This window comes from Centruroides sculpturatus, unplaced genomic scaffold, assembly GCF_000671375.1.
Source record: "Centruroides sculpturatus isolate CEXI.00-Female unplaced genomic scaffold, Cexi_2.0 scaffold183, whole genome shotgun sequence".
Taxonomy (NCBI): domain Eukaryota; kingdom Metazoa; phylum Arthropoda; class Arachnida; order Scorpiones; family Buthidae; genus Centruroides; species Centruroides sculpturatus.
In genome coordinates this window covers 327,219-344,107 of record NW_019384387.1, presented here as the reverse complement: position 1 = coordinate 344,107, position 16,889 = coordinate 327,219, and the positions used below count along the sequence as shown (strand labels likewise).

At 27.7% G+C, this 16,889-nt stretch overlaps 1 protein-coding gene across 1 annotated transcript in view; it reads left to right on the top strand.

Annotated features, from left to right (window-relative positions):
* Positions 1-16,889, top strand: part of LOC111618104 (calcium/calmodulin-dependent protein kinase type II delta chain-like) — a gene marked incomplete at its 5' end in the record, with an annotated part of 158,040 nt that overhangs the window by 105,344 nt on the left and 35,807 nt on the right. Inside the window, one exon of the mRNA XM_023359551.1 lies at positions 14,554-14,640. Coding sequence (XP_023215319.1) covers positions 14,554-14,640 — 87 coding nt within the window. The remainder of the gene's footprint in view (positions 1-14,553; positions 14,641-16,889) is intronic.

Below are 16,889 nucleotides of genomic sequence, written 5' to 3'. Positions count from 1 at the left end.
GCCATCTTCTATACATGATAAATGTTCTGATGCAAGACAAACTATATACACCTCCACAAACAGCACAGTACATATATGGTGCAGGAGGCAGAGTGGAAATGATTTCATCATGTGACATGACAATGATATTCTTGCAAGTTTTCTATAGTAAGTTGAACATAATAAATCTTGTTTCTTCCATTTTTGTATTCATTTTTTAAAATTAAAAATTCAAATAATGAAAAAAATTATTTTACAAAATCATCTACAATTGATTTATTAATGATTATTTATAACAAGATGTACATTACAATCTAATCTTTTAACTAAAAAATATGGCATAGAATGATTGCAGATGTGAATTAATCTGTTTTTAAGTATCATATATCATTGACAATATGATAAATATGTAAAGCTAACATTGATTTTTATTGAAAACTTCCGGCAGACATAACTTGATGAGACTGAATAAGATTATTTATATGACAGTTATTAAATTTTTGCAAGATTCATTGGTATATTGATTCCAGCATTAATTTGAAAGTGCTCATCTTTTAATTTATATTCCTTTGTGTTACATAATTGATTGACATGCATAATTTTTAATTTATAAACTTCTTTCATAAATGTTTTCATTTATGTCATTATAGGTTTGCCTTAGTAATATGCTGGCTTGTTTGTTTTGTTTTTTATCAATGCATGATACTATTTTTGATTTAATATTGTATTTTAATAAGTAAATATTCATGATTAATAAGTAAATCATGTGTACTGTTTTCGAATGCAAATTTCTTAAAGTAAACGTATCAGATTTTTAATAATAATAATAATCATTCATCCTCAGAAATTCATTCAAAAAGAATCATCAAAAATATAGTAATGTAAATTGAATAAATATAAATTAAAGAATTTTTTTTAACCAAGCAAATAGCTGGATTCTAAATATTTTATGATAATAATTTAACAATATACAAATGATTGAAGGAATACTTAGAATTTACAAAATAGAAGTCTAAATTGCCAGATTATTTTAAGGCTATTTTAATTAACTAATTATTGAAACTTGGCCTAAAGTTGTCATTATCTTGTATAAAGATTAATATGTAAATTTTAGAACACTCAAAACTGCCATAAAATTATCATGTTACATGAAGAAAAAACTTATTGTAGATCTATATATATATAAATTCCCACTGCCTGTCTGTCTGTTCTTTCTAATCTTGAGAATGATGTTAGATAGGTAAAATTTAAGATCAGATATGGAAAGCTTAGGAGCAGCAGGCCTCAATTAACTATACACAAACTTTTGCTTTGGGCTGAAAGTCACATTATTTTAATTCAAAAATTTTCTCCCAAACACAGTTAGATTCATGACTGTCATGACTTTATTGTTAACAGGAGAAGTATGATGTACTGTTCATGGGTCAAGACCAGGCATGGCCAAATAATATTGAAAGATTAATCTTTCAATATTAGCTACTCAAGTTAAAATAGCTTGGTGAAAAATTTTAACGCCTATAAAAAAAAAGGTCAACAACTCACTGTGCATTTAGAGTTAACCCTCCATTAGAAATCTCTTAAATACAGCATAGAACATTGATAAAGCATGATAATGTGAGAAATGTATCTGTAATCTCTATCTACAATTAAGTCTCTACGGGGTGACACGGGGAAATACCTCAAAATCTTGCTCGGGTAGCCTCTGGTTTGGCACAAGAAAAAAGTTTTCTTTTCGATTCGGCCTGGGGGCAAAAACTGTTGGCCACCCCTGGTCAAGACACTACTGAACTTAAGTGAGTTGTGATGAAAAATTACAGCCCATCATTTTGACAATATCACAATAAATAATTGCTTGTTTATTTTATATTCCTCTTAGTTGATACAACTTATTATACAATGTTTTTTTAATGGTAACAACTAAATTTAGAAACATTCCACCATTTACATATATATCTTCATATTTTCTATACATGGAATTTAGAAATATAGAATATTCAGTAATCATAAAAATTAATAATTAGATATTAATTTTGAATTAATTAATTTAGAAAAATTTGGAAGAACAGTTTAATTTATAGCAAGACTTGAATACACATATCCTTCATACTTATTATAAATTTTAAATTCTAAAATCTATAATTTATTATAGCAATAATGATATTACCTCTTATAATTGTATACACTTGAAAAATCTTTAACCAAAAAGTAATATTTTTTTGATTTAGTTTTATAAAGAAGATAAATTTTGAAAAATGAGTGAATTGTGTTAGCTTATTGAATCATTACATTTGAAACATTTATAAATAATGTGACATAGTGGAGTTCTGGATATACATGACTGTGCATGTGTGTTTTACCTGGCATCATATTTTTGACGTTTCTGTTCTGTTACATCACCTGATACCTAACAGAGTAAACAGATTTTAATGGGAAAGGCATAAGCATTGAGTGGTTCACCTAATGAAGAGATACAATATAAGTAAATATTAAAATAGAATGAAACAAATTTGACAATTACAAAGAAAAAGATTACCACACAGCACTTACAAGTGATGCTGTGAGTGATGCTGTGCAATGGTCAACAAAACTATCATAAAATATACATTTTTAGTCAGTACAACAATACAATGACTTAGTGCTTTAGTTTGTTTTAATTTACTTAATTAAAGTTCTCTTGCTAGAAAAGGTATGTTCTGAAGAACTACTGAAATCTTTGAATCAACCCAACCACTTGTAACAAAATTGTGAGCTTCAGGTGATTTGTACACTTTCATGTTATAAAGTTAAAAATTGAGTTATTAAGACAACATGTTGCTATATTCTATCTTTCACCAATCCTCTAAGAAAATTCAAGTCATCTTCTTACGGATAAACTCCATCACATATTACAATTTTACTTTTGTACCAGTTGGTATCTTGACCAGTAAGATTTGTTAAATAAACTGGTAAAAATGCATGTTTTGCCATCTGCTATACATGATAAATGTTCTGATGCAAGACAAACTATATACACCTCCACAAACAGCACAGTACATATATGGTGCAGGAGGCAGAGTGGAAATGATTTCATCATGTGACATGACAATGATATTCTTGCAAGTTTTCTATAGTAAGTTGAACATAATAAATCTTGTTTCTTCCATTTTTGTATTCATTTTTTAAAATTAAAAATTCAAATAATGAAAAAAATTATTTTACAAAATCATCTACAATTGATTTATTAATGATTATTTATAACAAGATGTACATTACAATCTAATCTTTTAACTAAAAAATATGGCATAGAATGATTGCAGATGTGAATTAATCTGTTTTTAAGTATCATATATCATTGACAATATGATAAATATGTAAAGCTAACATTGATTTTTATTGAAAACTTCCGGCAGACATAACTTGATGAGACTGAATAAGATTATTTATATGACAGTTATTAAATTTTTGCAAGATTCATTGGTATATTGATTCCAGCATTAATTTGAAAGTGCTCATCTTTTAATTTATATTCCTTTGTGTTACATAATTGATTGACATGCATAATTTTTAATTTATAAACTTCTTTCATAAATGTTTTCATTTATGTCATTATAGGTTTGCCTTAGTAATATGCTGGCTTGTTTGTTTTGTTTTTTATCAATGCATGATACTATTTTTGATTTAATATTGTATTTTAATAAGTAAATATTCATGATTAATAAGTAAATCATGTGTACTGTTTTCGAATGCAAATTTCTTAAAGTAAACGTATCAGATTTTTAATAATAATAATAATCATTCATCCTCAGAAATTCATTCAAAAAGAATCATCAAAAATATAGTAATGTAAATTGAATAAATATAAATTAAAGAATTTTTTTTAACCAAGCAAATAGCTGGATTCTTTATATAGCCAGGTTATAAGGCTAAATGATTACTAAACAATTTAACAAGAGGTAGACTTCCAGAGCTGCAATCACTTGTTAAATAAAATAATTTAATTAATCTAAATTTTAGAATATTTTGGAAGAAAAGATTGGCCCAGAGTGGGGCTCAAACCTGCAATTCCAGCTTACTATGCAGATCTGTTAGCCTTATAACCCAATAAAGAATCCAGCTGTTTTCTTTAATTTAAACTTTATAAATATAGCAATATATATTCTTAAAACGTAGTAAACTCATTATTTAATTTCTATAATTAAATATTAGAGTTTTTTCTCTGCAAGTAATCAAATCATATGAAAATATAAATGATATTTTTATAGAATGATGTCATTTTTTTAAATCAATACTAGTTCTGTTCTAGCTGAAATTAGAATATACCTCATTGAACTTAATGTATAATTTTCAAAATGCTTCTTAATATATATGTAACAAGCTATACATTTTTAAAGTTGTAGTATTTGATATCATAATTACACTTACAGTAATACCAAAAGTTTCTCTGTTAAGGTAAGTAAATATTGAAGATTAGCTAACCATCAGTGACATTCAGATGGAGTTAACAGCTCCTTAAAAATCCAAAAAATTGTTTAATCAAACTAATATTTAGTTTAACATTCAATGTTAAGGATCAGCTTTAGCTCATTCTTGCTCTCATCTTGGAAAAAATAACTGCTGGAATACATGACATTATTCTATGATTAGATTATTTATATATGTTATGGTATGTATTGATAATTCACGGAAGAATGTGAATGCTAAATTGAAACTGTGAAGAGCTTTCAAATCAAAAGAATTGAGGATAAGTAGAACAAAAAAGGAAGTATGAAATGCAATATAAAGTTCACCAACTTTAGATAGGCCTTGTATATAAGTGAAAAAACTATTACTAACATTTTCAGTCTATTTTTCAGGTAAATTTTTAAAAAATCAAATCTTTCTAATACTAGCATTCTAAATTGGAATGTGTAGATTACTCTCTGCTTGTTCAGATTCAAACGTTTTCTCTTTTTAAATTTTTCTTAAATATCCAATGGGGTGTGTCTATTCATAGTCTCTACATTCCCTGTTACAATGTTGGATTAAATATGTCTCTTGAGATCTGTTTTTCTTCCTTAAAATTTATATACAATTTTATTGACTCAAAATTATGAATATGTTTTGTGATAAAAGTTGAATCAGTTAATATCTTATAAATTTTGCTGGCTTGAAACTAACAATGTGACATAAGAGAGTGATGAAAATATAATAGATACAATTGAAAATTACAAATGGCAGGATTAGACAATCCTCATAATATTTTTGAGGATTGAAACTTGCTGAATGAAGTGAAAATAATAAGTGACAAGTAAGATTAAAGAGATGATTCTATAGATTACTGGTGAGATCAGAATTGTCATATAATGCAGTGAGCTGGACAGTAAAGAAATGCATAGCTTTGAGAGTGAAAAGGACAGGAGAGCATAAAGGAGATATTAAAAATAGAGATAGAATCTGAAAAATTTCAAGTCAAATTTTGTTTTGTTGATAAATTTACAATAATAACTACATTTTATTAGATACTCAAATAGATTAAATCCTACTTAATTAATAAAGTCAAATTTATTAAAAATAAAAAACCAAATTCAATAAATAAGTCTTCATATATTTAGAAAACTTGTGATCCAAGATGTCTCTCTTAAATATTCATAACTTCACCATCTAAGAATTTTACCATATGGTTTGGTATATGGAAGTAGTCTGGCATTTATATAGTTATTACAATGCCAAAGCCAATCACAATACTGACCAAAAAGCAAACATGATGCCTATCAAAAGACTGAAGATTTTTAATTTTCTATTTTGTTTCATTCCAGATTTTCTAAATGATGATCTTTTTGAAAAAAATTTTAATATGATTCTTAAATAAGTAAGAAAATGACTTGAAAGTAAGAATGTTGTTTGTGTTTTATATTATTGAAAAAATAGTATATTTGGAACTATATCATAAATTGAACAATTCTTACAAATAATTTTACTCTTTCTATCCTGTGGGCACTAAGAGAGACAGACCATTAGGCTGTGATGCCCCAGCTAGATATTGCAAACAGTTAGAATTAGATTGTATATGGATGTCTGGAGTTTTAAATTAGTCACACCATATTGTAATTGTAATATTACTATTTAAATATAAAACAATTTTTCTTTTTCTTTTCAAAACTTCACAATTTGATTTAATTAATTGTTTCAACATCTATCAAAGAAAATAAATACATCATTTTTATTTGAATAATAATTATCCTTGAATAGTAATGTAGTCTCATCCTTTAAGCTTGAAATAATAACTGTCCTTAAATAGTAGCCATATTTACTATTTGAGGGTTTCTGGAAAATAAGAAAACACAGTAAAATTAATACCTAGCTACTGTAACTTATGGTATTTATCATATTTATTTATTTACTTAACATAGAAAGTTTAATAGAAAATGAAATATGTAAAGTGTATAATATACAACAGGTTGTATATTATACATATTATGTGTGATGAAATACAACAAGTTGTTACTTTTTGTATACCATTAATGGTATATTTGTGTTTTTCATGAACTATAGAGGACACTGCATTTTTACAAAATGGCTACTTTATCTAGATTGCTTGTAACTAGTAATGTAAAATTAATCATATATTACTGTCTGGTATAATGATATATGCTGCTTGTAGCTGTTTATCAAGAAATTTTATAGGAGAACGATTATTGCTAGCGGAACACGTCATTATGTGGTATCAAAACAAATGAGCGAGATCGTTCTATACATATCCCAATCCTCTAAGAAAATTCAAGTCATCTTCTTATCAGGGTCGGATTTACAGGTAAAAGCTATGTAAGTTGTTGCTTAGGACCTCAACTTTCAAGAGGCCTCAAACATTTGTACAAAAAAGAAAATTGAAGTCAAATTTTGTAATAAACATTTTTTACAAACCAACAAAATATACTTTACTTTTTATTTTGTGTATTATTTTATTAATTTTTCTTCTAAGAATTAACATAAGATCTTTTTAAAAAAACATTGATAAAACCAATTTAAAAAAAGATTTTTAATGGAATGGGTATAAAAATTTAATTAAATTCAGTTATAAAACAGAAGACTAGTGAAACCTCACATCTTTTTCTTCCAATATCCATATTAAATCAGAGATATAGTCTGATTTAATTCTTCTTTTTTTATGATTGACTTCTAAAATTGTGAAGGATTGGTAAGGGACCTTACAGAGTTCAGCTTAGGACTTTGAAATGCTTAAATCCGATCCTGTGTCCCACACAAAATTACTGGCATTTTAAACTTAAAAAAATGTTTTAAAATTGACAGCATAACTTATTGATGTAAAGCTGGACAATCAGGAAACTGCCAATTCTTAACAGTCTAATCCACTCTTTCAGAATTCAGAGAAGCTCTTAAATATAACCAACTGATTTCTGAATAATCAAGGTTTTTTTCATGTAGGAATAGACGAAAGATTATATTAGGCCCCATGAGGCTTTGAAATTGCAATTTGGAATGTGACAGAAAGCTTTGCTTTTTCTATTGCTATTCATCTTTACTGCTGATAATACACAAGAATGAATCAAATGACCCAGATAGAATAGTTTTATTTTTAAACACCAGAGGGTAATCATCTGGTGAAAAATGAGAATAAGCAGGGGTTCTCAATTTGTATTTTGTGGAATACTAAGGTTTTGCCAATAAAATTTGGGATTTCACAATAAAATCTATTGTGTCTAGTGATGTATGAATGTGCCACTGCGGATTTGGGATATGAGGTGTAACTGTTGTAGTCTTGGATCGAGTCCACTTATGACATCATATACATATATATGTGCTAGAGTTATTTACAGCTTTATAAACGGTAGGGACAGATTTATTGATAACAGAACAAACCAAAATCATGATATAATGTTTGACAAGATAGTGAAAACCATAAAAATGGTAAAACTTAACCTAAAGCTAGAAAATCATTTTAAAAATAACCTTAAAAGTATCCAACATATAAATAATGACATATAAATCATTAAATATACTTTAATTTGTTGATATCTGCAGTGCAAGCCTATTGAATCTAATTACAGGAGTGACCAGTCAGATGCCTGATTGTACTGTACATACTATGATACTAGTGACAAGATACTCATGTCAGATGAGTGTCACATGTTGCAAATGGGTTAATTAATGTCCCATCATCTGTAGTGTGTTATAATGCAACGATATAGTGTACGAGCAGACATATCAGTCAAAGATTTTTAGAATTTTGCATTGCAATCATTTTGTGATATTTTAAGTATTTTTCATATAAAAATATAGTGGGAATTGTATAAATTTATAGTGCTTTTAGTATTTTGTATACCCCAAATTAAAAAATCAAGGATGGTTGGCTGAGAGAAGAGTTTTGAAGAAAAATGTAGCAAGTACTTCAAATGTTTCTAGTGACAAGGAGACTGAAAAAGCAGATACAAATAAAGGTACAAATCCAAGTACTAGTGCTGTTTAAAATATTGAAAGAAAAAAGTTTAACTCTTAGTGTTAATGACCAAGTTGAATTAAGTAATAATAATTGCTTTCCATTATTAATCTGTTGTTTTTTTTGTTTTTTTTTTCAATAAATTGCTTTTGGTGTTTCTATTTGCTGTTTTATCTACAATGATTAAAAACTGTTAGGGTTTCAACATGTTTTGCTAAGGTGAAAAGGGTTCTGTTATAAAAATAAGTTGGGAACCACTGGTATATAGAAAGTAACACTCATTAGAAATAACAATACCAGTTACCATTTCAAGTATAATTTGCTTTAAAAAACAAACTTTAAGACACAAAGATTTAAATACTTTATTAATAAACAAACATTAAAAAGAAAATAATAATTGTCTTCAAATAGTAATTTAATTCTAATTTAAAATAATAGCCACAGCTATTATTTGAATAAAAATTTGAAAATGAGAAGTATTAATGTAAGTTGAAATATTAAGTATTAAAATATATCAAAATTTTACTTATTGAAAGCATTTGTAATACTTTATTTCATAATAACATTATATTATTATATAATGTATTTCCTAAATAGAAAATTTTTGATCCTGAGGCTCCTTGATAAATTATATATAAAATACTGAATTTTTTTTTAAATTTCTAAATTCAAATGAACAAGTACATTAATTCAAGCAGTAATAAGAATAATTGATTTACACCATCAAATGAATTTATATATATATGTTTTACAGAAATACATTGTATGTTATAATTACTATGTATTATTGCAGAATATGCTGTAGAAAATAGAGCATGTATATATAATGTAACAGTTATGTATACCATATATACTGATATATAACTTTAAAGCCTGAAAAAACTGTTTCCAAAACTGGAGTTTGACTTATACAGCATATACAAAATGCAAACCTTTCCACACAGTGGTAACAAATGGATAGTGCTTGTAATAAGTGCATGTACCACTTTCTTTTGCTAGTAGGCTATTTTAAATATTTCCAAAACTAATTTAATTTAGGAATATAGTGAATTTTTAATATTATATTAAAACAGCATTCCTACATACACTGCCAAGCTAATGAGCCAACTCTTTGTCATTGATGCAAATATAGGAAAAGGTATACTATAGTGTTCTACTATCAAATATTATATTTTATTGGCAGTGTTAATTCTGATTTGAAAATGGTTACTGGTATGATGTACCTTAGAGTTATTACCAGATAACTTACTCCAAATTTCTAGTGATTGCTTGATATCTTATGAGAATCCTACTGCTTACATTACATCCCTTCTTATTAATTTATATGAGTTGTAAAATATTTATATCATATTAAAAGGTATTACAGTTAGTGTCTCACTGAAAGTTATGCTGATTTATCAGACACTTTTGCTGCATGCTACAGTAAACCATCTTGACATTTTAGTTTAGCTTATTTGTAGCTTACGGTATCGACTTATGTGGCAAGTATAGGTATAAACCATCTAAAAATAGGTCTAAAAAGATCAACATATATACCAGTATATATGGTATTTTTTAATGATATTCAAAATATTAATATTTTATTTTTTATGTATAATGGATTTAATCTTTAACAGTTAACTGTCATTCTATATTTTAAAGTACTGATTCAATGGCTGAGTTGAAACTGAACAGTGACTCAAAAGTGTAATCACTCAATATATGGCTTATTAAAAACTCAAGCATACATTGTAGAAATACATCATTTTCAATAAATTATTGTTGTATTTGAATTAAATTAGTAGCATCAAATCAAATTAATTTTACTTCCTTATTTATTTAATTACATTTGCATGAACGAATACAGTCGACCCCCCATAACACGGTAGATACATTCCACTTTATAAGAATTTTGCATTGTAGGAATCCTTAAATACATGAGCCAGTCACAGCCCGGCACGTGTGCAGTTTACGGACTACGGCTGTTTGAAAGGTTTTCTTCCATAAAATTAATCGATTTTAGACTAATTTGACTCAACATTTCCAAAACACATAATTTTTTGGGACTAATCCATATAAACTATGCTATAAACAAAAAATTGTAGGATTACTTACCGAGTGTGCACTGTTCGATGATGCCATTGCTTAAGCTTGTTTTCGTCGCAGAGCAGCACACCAAATGGCGGGGACGTTTTCTGATAAGTTATTTTTTTACAAAAAATTTGTTGAACTTTGGAGACATCATTAATAGAAATAATTTTTATGGCCATTGAATAAGAAATGTTTTTTTCATAAGAAATGTATAAAATTACAGTACTGTATTAGACTTACAGTACCTAATTTATATACTGTACAGATGATAGTAAACTCAATTTACCCGCCTAAACTCTCCGTAGCGTGTAAATAGTTTGGCTGCTCGTCCACTATTGGTGCAGATTTGACCAATCCTGTCGCGACACGAGTTGGCAATGACGTTTTATCGCATTTTACGAGTCTCTTTTAGTGTCTTTATACGAATACGGTCGCAATTTTTTCCCCGTGATATATGAATCCGCATTATATGAACCCGTGTTATAGGGGGATCTACTGTATTTTTAATTTGCCAACTTGGTATATATAACAACAAATGTATCATAACAAATGTGACAAACCTTTGTAAAGGTTGTTGAAGAATTACAGTATAAATTCAAAAATTGGAACTTGTATTCAGTTAAAGTATTTGAATGTAAAGACTCAAAAATGGATGTTGAATATGTCCAAAAATGTTAGCCTGTAGATTTAAAAACTTGTACTGATATTTAAGATTTATGAATATTGTTAACAAATATAATGACTGATCAGTTAGAATAGCCCATAATTCCTGTGGCTTACTTTATCAGCATCAGCTTAGTGCAGATCAAAAACAAAAGTAAGAATTTAATTATCAATTAATGTTAAGTTAATTTAATGTATTAGATTGTTATAATTCCCAAGTTAATAATGACAAGTAATGTCCTGTGGACAAGAAAGAACTACCCCTAATAAAAGACACTTAAATAAAAGCAAAAAACAACAATGGCCATGCAATACAAGAGAAAACAGTAGAAACATATAAAACAAAATGAAGACACTGAAAAGCAAAAACTAAAAGTATTTTATAAAATCAATTGATTACAATAAAAAGTATAAAAAGGGAGAAATATATATATATATACATAAACATGTATAATGTACAATAAAAACAGCTGAAAACAGAATAAAAAAGAAACAATTAGCAAAAATATATTAAAGCTTTACATCCTTTTTAAAATGAAAAAGATCCTCAATGGAGGTTTAATTTACTTTCTTAATTGATATCAAAGATATTTTATGATATCATTGTAAAGGATGAGTTACTGTTTTGGTATGATAGTAACAATTACATATATTTTATCAACTATTACTTTAAATAAGATTAGCATTTTAATATCTTTAGGTAAAATATTAATAAATAAATGGTAAAATATTAGTTATACCATAATGAATTTCATCAAAATATATTACAAAACATTAATTTGTCTTAAGTGCTTCATAGATATTGCAGATTGATGATGTTATATAAAAATTCACAAGAAATTTATTTACAATAATAATATTTAGATTATTATATATTTTAATCNATGGTATGACAGAGCTGGTGGGTCCAGTATAAGAGGCTCAGTGCAGAGCTACGAAGAACGGTACGGCAGTCGAGATGAGAGTGGTGGTACCGGGCATGTGGGCGGCCACTGGAAAAATCTGCCATTTATCAGATCTTCAGACGCCTCCGAGCCCCCCCAGACAATGCTGACGATTATAGGATTCTTACCAACCCGGAGGTGCTGGTCACGCCCTATGATCAAGTGGAGGCATTGGCTACTTATTTTGGTCGCCCCTGGCAGCAGGGGTGTTTTGCGCCCCAACGGGATCTAGGATGGTCAAGCGAGGGAGGGGAGGACAAACAGTTTACGCTGCACGATATCTGTCTCACAATCCGGAAGATGAAATCTATGGCGCCGGGACCGGACCAATAGGGGCCCAGGAACTGAGGGCTCTGCCGAATGAGGGGCTGCAAGACCTCCTGGACAATTTTAATGCAATATGGGAGACAGCTATCAGTACATGCAGATACAGTTAAAAAAAAAAAATAACTGTATAAATTGCACTCAGGTATATAAGTAGCATTCTAGGTTCAGAGATAACCACAGTTCTGTGGAAGATTCCCCAAGGTATTAACTGCATTCATTGAAGTCCCAGTTGTGAATGTGGTCTGCAAATGCTATATTGTTTAAAATGTACTTCCTGTAGCTTCTTGTACAGGATGGGGCAGAAAGGATGGACATTTTTGAAATGGCTACAACTCACCACCAGGTGAAGTGACAGATGTGTGGCAAGTAGTGTAAAAGTAGTGAGGTCTTTGCATTGTCTTTTCAGTTGAAGGCATGGAACCGTGAATGATAGAACATCATTTGTTTGCGTATGACTGAGGAAACAATGAGATCATTGTTGTCCCATCATCTGTAGCAAGTTGGAGTGCAACAGTACAGCATATAAGTGGGCATATCAGTCAAAGATTACTAGTGTTTTGCACTGATATCATTTTCTGATATTTTAAGTATTTTTCATATAAAAATATAGTGGGAATCATATAAATTTATAGTGCTTTTAGTATTGTGTAATTAGTATACCCAAATTAAAAAATCAAGGATGGTTGGCTGAGAGAAGAGTTTTGAAGAAAAATGTAGTATAGATGATGATAATTATATAAATATTTGTTTTGCTACTTTATTTCTATGAAAAAGTGCAGCATGTTTTCAGGCATGTTGTTTCCTTTTTTCATTTTTTTTATACTTCCCATGCTTTGCCTTCAAGGCCATGTGACCCCAAACACAGGTAATTTTTTTCATTTTTCACAAAGTAAAGATCCATCAAATGATCAGAGCTAAAAGATTTTTTTTCTTTTTAATTTTTTAAATTGTTTATACTCTTTTTTTAATATTTTTGGAAGAAAAAGAAGATATGAAGAATATAATTTTTTTTTTCTTTTGCATTTTGATATATTTAATGTATTCAAAGAGTATATTTAACAATAAAAAAATATTTCTTGGAAAAATGTTTGATGGTATTTTTTAAAAATAATAATAAATTTTTAGAAATTAAGTTTAAAGGTAGAATATATATATATATTTTTTTTTTTTGTGTATAAAGATATCAAGGAGTTTTAAATGAAAGGAGCACTGAGATATTTGGTTTTTGTTTGCACTTTTTTTTTATTTGATGATATGATGATGATGATGATGATGATGTGTGATTTTTGAAAATGTAAATCATTCACTGCACTGGTATATAATGTTTTGTGAACACAACTATCACTCATAATGTATAGAATGATGATTTTTTTTATTTTTATTTTGTAAATACACTGTTAGGAATTTTGTACAAGAATTAGATTTTGATATTCTAGCAGATAATGGGGATTGGAATTTTGCATTCGACGTTACCATCATGTCTTGGCAGCTAATATTATTTAGTTGCATCATGCTTCCTTGTGACAGTAAGAAATGAATTATATGCATGCCAGGCTGAACTAATTGAGTTTTTTCTTTAGCAAAATGTTTAAAATTTGTAAATTATAATATTAAAATATATATATTTATATTTTGCAAGTTATCTCCAGTTAAACTTGAGTAATTTGTATTTGCTAAAGACAAAACTCAAATTGTTTGTGTTTGTGTCTGTGTGCATAAAATAAAAAAATTCCCAAAATGATAGTATATTGCTTGTGTAATTTAAAATTAAAAAAGTAAATTGCATGTTATTATTTAAAAAAACAAAGACATGTGTTTGGATAAATGTTTGCATTATTGATTCTAATAGCAAAAGGAAATAAAGTTGGTATTTTGTGGCATGAGAAAAGTGTATTTGTACAATGTTCCTGATAGCACATGTACTTGCCATAAATAACATGAAACAATGTTGTCGTCACCTCAACAGAGCCTGCTTTTAATGGTGGATATTGTAACAGGGTGTATTGTTCTGTAAAATGGAGATGAGTACCCAGAATGATAACAGCTGCACTCCCATATGCAATTTTTTCATGTTTGATTTCAACAACTAATACAAATTTGTAATTTGTTTCTGCATATATGTTTGTTATTTCTGAGAAAATTCTGTCCCACTCCCAGGTCGCAGTATTATCAAAAAAGGAGACGGGTCACAAGTGAAAGAGTCTTCTGACAGTAACACAACATTAGAAGATGATGATGTGAAAGGTAATTGGTATAGGGTCTATATTGTTAACTGATAGAGGACATTATACACTATATTGTAATTTGGCTTTACTTGATGCACCTTCCCTCGAGCTATATATATAAATTATATATATTCTGCTGTAACTGTCTTTCTAAGATGCATAAATTAAAGCACTTCATATAATTAGTGGTTTGTCTGATGGGACACTTTTTTACACAAGATAATCAGGTAAGCACACGTTGCTTTTGCTGTGAGCATTGTGATAAATTGAGGTTTCGGTGAATGTACTGTGACTATTCTGTTGCATTTGCATATTAACTTGATAGCTAAAATATCCCTTTTTTTCCCTTTATTTTATTAACAAAGTGTCTCCATCCAAAATCATAGAATCTTGCAAAATTGTGAATGGTTTGTTTCCTAGGCACAAGTGTAGTATTCAGTTTGAAATTATAGTAATATTTAGCATAATATTTATACTAGTCACACCATATTGTAATTGTAATATTACTATTTAAATATAAAACAATTTTTCTTTTTCTTTTCAAAACTTCACAATTTGATTTAATTAATTGTTTCAACATCTATCAAAGAAAATAAATACATCATTTTTATTTGAATAATAATTATCCTTGAATAGTAATGTAGTCTCATCCTTTNGGCAAAATTTTTGAGTTTAAATGGATAAATAATTGTATTTGATTCTGAGGATTTAAATATTTTGTCGTAATATAAATTGAATGTGAATGATAACATGAATGTTGAAACAGAAACTCTCTAACTAAATGCTTGAAATTGCTGGGTATTCTGTATCTTCATTCTATTAGAATATTTTTCAAGTGAAAATTGATAAATTTTCTTAATAAATATATAAAATTTAATAAATTAAATTATGATTTTCTTATTAAAAATATAAAATTTAATAAATTAAATTATGATTATATGAATATAATTAGTCTTATAAAAATTAAATAAGTATTGAAATTGACTGCAAATTTTTTAAAATATTAAGATTTTAAAAATTTCTATTTTATTAACATTCAACAATAATCTCTTAATAATTTGTCAATATCAAATACAAACATTTAAAAAAAAAGTTTTATATAAATGAATGAAATCTGCTAGAAAATAAATTGACACCTTAGAAATCAACTCTAGAAAAAAGTTTAATGAAACAAAAATGTTTTCAACCTAATTTGATGGGTCTTCGTCATTTGAGTTATTTAATATTCTTTTTATTCAAATATGTTCTATTTTAGAATACTTAACTAATGAAGATCTATTAAAGTGGGTTGGAAACATTTTTTTTCATTGAACTTTTTGCTGGAGTTGATTTCTAAGGTGTCAATTTATTTTCTGACATTCCCTCTAGTTTCTATATTTTGTTACATAAAATCTGCTGATTACACAATTATAATTATAATAAAAAATTTTGGTGTTTTTCTAGACTAATTTTTTATTGATAAATTAATAACGGAATTTGACACTAAACAGAATTTTTATGCTTTTAATTTAATTATCTTACAAAGTTAATAATTTATCTACATCTAGAAAAAAGATTGTTTCAGAGAACAGTTCCAAATCTTATGATGTTTATAACATAAAATAAAATGCTCTTCTAAATAGTTTAGAATTCCAGCATAACCATATACAGGTATCCCTTGAGTAACGTGGTTAATTAATCCCTCAATGCTACTGCTTGTATCAAAATCATGTTAATCAAATATAGTATCGATGTTAAGTAAAAACAGCTGATAAAGCTGTATTAATTAAAACTTCTGCCACATATATAAAGGGATTGCTGCAATTAATTTCACACGTTAATCAAATTTTGTGTTAAGCAAAACAACATTAAGCAAGGGATAGCTATGTTTTACAATGTTTATGTAGAGACAAGTATTCACAATCATTCAAATATAATTTTAAAATTAAAGTATTGATGATTTAATGTCAGAGTTAATGATAAACTTTGCTAGATATACAGGGTCTTCCAAAATGAATGCTACCAATGAATTGTATGATCAATGATTAAAATAATGGCATAGTCTGATTGAAAATAAATAGAAACATTTCTGTTTGGTCTGAGATTCAAATGTAAAATTTAGAAAAAAAAAAGGGGGGGAATTATTAAGAGATTATTTATGTTTAATTTGAACTAAACATAATCAATTATTTTTAATAATCTTCTTTCATGAAATATAAATTAATACAAAAGCATAAATTCAAATTAATTAATTTTGAGAAAAATATATATTTTAAAAAAATTTGTACA